The following is a 5,248-nucleotide window of genomic DNA, read 5'->3' as shown; positions in this document are numbered from 1 at the left end:
TAGTTTTCAGTGCTAGAGTTAATGTTTGTTTTTGTTTTTGTATTTGTGTTACGTGTACGTGTTTCGTGTTACGTGTCATGTGATAAGTGTTGGTGTCAATGTTAGTGATAATGTTACTACCATTTTTCTCTCTATTGTGGATGATTAGGATTTCTAGGGTTTCCTAGGTTTTCCTAGGGAAGAAGATGACGGAGGAGGGGCAAACCTCCTCACCGACAGGTAGTGTTCCACCTGCGGCAAACCCCTCTATTACTTGTCCATCATAGAGTTCACTACTGATTAATACAACCTCTACGGGTTTTACACCTCTTACGTATATAGTGAGAATCAAGGAAAAAATATCGTCGTTATTGAGGATGAAGATATTTTGGAAGAATTGAAATACTGGAAAAACTCTGTAGTGTGCTATGTGCTTGGAAGTAAACCATATTTTCTTTATTTCAAAGCCTACGTACAGAAAAAATGGCATAAGGATGCAGTGGTGGTATCAATGAAAGATGCTTTTTTTCAAGTTTGGTTTCCTTTTGAAGAGGATTTGCTTCAAGTATTAGCTCGATTCCACACTTTGTAGGGACGTGCCATTATTGTGAAAAAGTGGCATAAAAATATTCAACTAGAAAAGGATATATTAGCTACGGTTCCAACATGGATGAAGGTCTGTGATTTGCCAGTGCATGTATGAAGTGGTACTTTTATTTCAAAGATTGTATCCATATAGCAAAGCCAGTGTATATAGAAGATGTGATACAAAGTCGAGATAAAGGTTTGTATGTTCGAGTATTGGCGAGATGGAAGTTGATAGTGCATTCTTAGAGACCATACAAACAAAATTACATGGTCTACCTTGTAAATTGAAGGTTTAATATGAATGGAAGCCTCAGGTTTGTAAGTTGTGTAAGAAAATGGATCATATTGAAACTATGTGTCCACTTAATAAAGCTAAATCTCTTAAGCCGAAAGAGAAATGGGTGGTGAAGACAAAGAGTATTGATCAAGGGGTAAAGGATTTGATAAGTATTTAAGATGCGGATGTGCCAAATGATGTGAATGAAGATTTAGAAGGATTCACAATTCAGAAAAAATCAAAGGGAAAGTCGATGATTGGGATACCATTAATACAGAATCAAGTTATATCTGCAAATACTTTTCAAGTGTTTGATGAAATTACTGAAAGAGAAGAGGTTGTGAACACTGGGACAATTGATGGTGATGTGGAGAGGTTAGGTAATAAGGACTCTAATACTCCTATAGCTCTAATGGATAAAAGTAGTAATGAGAAGTGTCTGTAACAAAATGTTATGGAAAATATGGTATCTACACAGGAAGTAGTTAAGGAGACTCAATAGAATCAAAATTTACTGGAAAGTGTAGTACCTACACAGGAAGTTGTAATGGAGACTCAAGAGGAAAATGGTTAATATGAATGTAAAGAAGGGGATCCAGGTTCTCCAGGAGGGGGATCATCTGCTAAGAAACAGAAAAAAGAAGAATAAAAGGAAGGAAGCTAAAATTGATACAAGTGTGAGAATCACTAGATGAATGCTTGCAGGTGGGGTTGTACCACCAAATTATGTATCTCAATGATAGGGATGTGGAATGTTAGGGGGCTCAACAGGCAAATAATGCAGAAGGAAGTAATGACTGGTTGAGTGGTTCCTTAATTTTTTTGTGTGGATTGATGGAAACAAGAGTTAATGTTTCAAACTTTCAGAAAATCAAGAATAGGATTAGGCGTAACTGGGAGTGGGTTAATTATTATAATGCTGATGCAGGTGGCCGTATTTGGTGTGGATGTGATGCTTTGAAGATTGGGGTGGATATCTTTGTATCTAAGGGATCAGTTGATTCATTTAAAAGTGAATATCAAAGGGACTATTATAAGTTTCTTTGTTACTTTTGTATATGCTAAAAATGCTGCTCTGGAGAGAACACAGTTATGAGAGATTTAGAAGATATTGGACTGAGGGTTAATGGACCATGGTTATTATTGGGTGATTGGAATATAGTTAGGTTTAATAATGAGAAGAAGGGTGGTAGAATTCATCCTCCTAGGGTTTTTGTAGAATTTAATAACACAATTGATAAGCCGTGCTTAACTGATATGCCTACAGCAAATGGTGTTTTCACTTGGTGCAACAAGAGGTTTGGTAGTAGGAGGATATATGCTGAGTTAGATAGAAGATTGATGAATGAGGAATGGGCTTTGGTTTATCCTGATTCTTATGTTCTATTAACTCCTCCAATGACTTCTGACCACTGGCTCTATGCATAAATTTACCTATAAAGATTGCTTCAGGGCCAAACCTTTCAGGTTTTTACTAGTGTGGAATAAGCAACCTCTGGTGAAAGATATTGTGGCATCTACTTGGAATTCACATTTCAATGGGGACTCAATCAGAAAGCTACTATACAAGTTAAAGCTCTGTAAGAAGGTTGTGAGATAATGGAATATTGAGAAGTTTGGTTCAGTTTATGCAGAAGTTCAATCATGTAGAAATAACTTGGCAGAAGATCAAGTTTTACTGGTTACTGATCCAATGAATGGGGATTTGATTCAGATAGAGGATAAGTGTAGATTAAACCTGGAAGCTTCAATATCAAATGAAACTATTACTTAAGCTCAGAAATCAAGGGTTAGATATGTGAAAGAGCAGGATAGATGCTCCAAGTTTTTCTTTCAAAAGATTAAACAACATAGAACAAATAATAACATGACAACAATTCAACATGAAGGGGTTTTGATCACTGATCCTTCTATAATTAGTAAAATGCTTGTAAATCATCTTCAGAAGGCTTATTCAAGTGGTAATTCTAGGTTATCTGAACCTGATCAAAAGTATATAAGGAATCTTTTGGTTTTTTAAAATGTCTGTATCTATGTTAGAGGCTGAAGTTACAAAGGATGAGGTGAAAATGACAATTTTTGAAATAGGATCAGACAGAGCTCCTGGACTAGATGGGTTTACAGGTAGGTTTTTTAAATAATATTGGACAATAGTTGGAGATGATTTTACTGAAGCTGTGTTACAGTTCTTTAATAATCCTGTTTTGTGTAAAGGTGCGAACAACACATTCATTACTTTGATACAAAAGAAGAAGGATGCAATTCAAGTGGGTGATTATAGACCTATATCTCTATGTAATGTGTTCTACAAAGCTGTGGCTAAGATCTTAGCTAATAGATTAGCTAAGGTTTTGGGAAAAATTGTTGGAAAGGAATAAGCTGCATTTATACAAGAGAGAAGAATTTAAGATAACATTATTATAGCTGATGAGCTTATGAAGGGGTTTGGTGCAAAGAGGGCAAAACCAACTATGGCATGGAAAATTGACTTGATTAAGGCATATGATACAGTCCAGTGGCCCTTCTTGTTAAACTTATTAAAGCTGTTTAGCTTTGGGAATCAATGGATAAGGTGGATCACAGAGTGTTTATCATGTGTTTGGTTTTCAATTCTTATTAATGGTTCTCCTCAAGGTTGGTTTTTTTCAACCAGAGAGGGGTCTAAGGCATGGTTGTCCTCTGTCTCCTCTCTTGTTTACCCTGGTTACTGATTACTCCTCAGGGATGATGGACTGGGAAGCAAAGGGGTGCTGTGGTGCCATTAGAGGCTGCTGTGCAGGCTGGAATTCCTATTACTCATCAGTTTTTTGCTGATGACTTGCTGCTAGTGATTAGAGCAAATATGGGAAGTATTTTAACTGTGAAAAATTGTTGATACAATTTGAAAAAACTTCTGGTTTAGCAGTGAATAAGGACAAGTCTGAAATATATTTTACTAGTTCAGTTAGAAGAAGGAATTCCATTATCAGATCTCTGGGATGTAAGGTAGGGAAATTACATTTTACCTACTCGGGATTACCTATTTCAGATAAAATGTTGAGGAGAGTTGATTGTTTGAGCTTAGTGGATAAAATTATTGCTATTGTTTCCAGATGGAATGGGCTAGCTGCATCTGTCTATAGCAGGTAGAGTGGAGCTTAGCAAAGCTGTGATAATTCCCATGGTGCAATATTGGACTTTAGTTTATTCACTTCCTATTACTGTTTCAAGTTATATTGAGAGAAGAATGAGGAATTTTATGTGGGGTCATGTAGAAAACAGGAAAAAAAAAATGCATGGTTTAAGATGAAAGAAGATTAATGTTCCTAAAGAGGAGGGGGTTTGGGACTTACTAGAATTGAAGATATTGATATAACTGGCAAAATCTATCTTGCTTGGGATTTTTTGTTATCCAAGGATAGGCTGTGGGTAGCATGGTTTAGATAGTGCTATTTGAGAAGGGCTTCATACTGGAATGTTGTTCCAGGAACTTTTCTGCTGTGTGGAGGAGCATAATTAATGTCAGAGATTATATCAAGGTTAATTGTAGATACAAAATTAGTGATGGGCAGTATATCAAAGTTTTTCGGGAACTTATGCAAATGTTTAAAAATCAGGTGATACAAGGTGGGGAAGACAAGTTATAGTGGATTAATACTTTCTGTTTTAAAGCAGCATGGGAAGCTGCTAGAGTGAAAATTGAAGAGGTGGCTTGGGCTCATTTATGTTGGAGTGGGGGGAGGCCTAGAAGGTCAGTTCACTATGTGTTAGTAATGCAGAAAACAGTTATTTCTCAAGAATTTTTGCAAAAATGAGGTTTTGCATTAGCAGCAAGGTGTTATTTATGCTATATAGAGATTGAAACTTTGGACCACCTATTTTCTAGCTGTGTCTATACTTGGAAAGTGTGGGGTTCCCTTTCTAAAACCTATGGTTGGAATTTGCATAGAAGTTTTGGAGTTCAAGATTAGGCAGATCAATTTATTCAGAATTCTTAAAAAAGATATATCAAAAAGATGGCTAGAATAATATCACTGTTGCACTGTATTTTTTATGATGGGAGAGGAATAACATATTGCATGATAAGAATGCAAGAGAGGCTAAGGATCTAGCTAAAAGTATTATATAGGAGGTTTTAGATGTGTTGGGAGTTAATCTCCAAGATATTTTGTAACTATCTATTGCTTGCTAGTTTAGGTTAGTGTCCTTTTCTACGACTTTGTTTGTTTTGATAAGGGTATGCCCTCATTTGTTTCTATGTACTATTTTGTTTATATTCAATATACTCCTTTCATTTAGGGAAAAAAAAAAAAGTGTGTTTGTGTTATTGCGTTTGTATTTTCTTGTTTGTGTTTGTGTTTTTTTTGTGCTTGTGTTTGTTTGTGTTATAGTGTTAGTGTTAGTCTTATTATCTTTGTGTTATTA

The 5,248-nt window shown here is 35.7% G+C and overlaps 1 protein-coding gene across 1 annotated transcript; it reads left to right on the top strand.

Annotated features, from left to right (window-relative positions):
- The first annotated feature begins 2,865 nt into the window (after window positions 1–2,865).
- LOC132301792 (uncharacterized) lies at window positions 2,866–3,973 on the top strand. Its single transcript, XM_059799021.1, has 5 exons — window positions 2,866–2,968; window positions 3,059–3,192; window positions 3,585–3,693; window positions 3,784–3,829; window positions 3,937–3,973. The coding sequence occupies exons 1-5, from the start codon at window positions 2,866–2,868 to the stop codon at window positions 3,971–3,973; spliced, it is 429 nt and encodes a 142-aa protein (XP_059655004.1).
- Window positions 3,974–5,248: the final 1,275 nt, after the last annotated feature.

The sequence above is a fragment of the Cornus florida genome, unplaced genomic scaffold (genome assembly GCF_030987335.1).
Source record: "Cornus florida cultivar Cherokee Brave unplaced genomic scaffold, ASM3098733v1 CherokeeBrave_3.0.0_Hap2_Chr03, whole genome shotgun sequence".
Lineage (NCBI taxonomy): Eukaryota > Viridiplantae > Streptophyta > Magnoliopsida > Cornales > Cornaceae > Cornus > Cornus florida.
This window is presented reverse-complemented; position numbering and strand designations above follow the sequence as displayed.

Coding starts and splice junctions, on each gene's coding strand:
- LOC132301792 (XM_059799021.1), top strand. CDS start 2,866: ATGTCTGTATCTATGTTAGAGGCTGAAGTTACAAAGGATGAGGTGAAA. Junction 3,193..3,584: donor TAGCTAATAGATTAGCTAAG/GTTTTGGGAAAA, acceptor TGGACTGGGAAG/CAAAGGGGTGCTGTGGTGCC. Junction 3,694..3,783: donor GATTAGAGCAAATATGGGAA/GTATTTTAACTG, acceptor ATATTTTACTAG/TTCAGTTAGAAGAAGGAATT.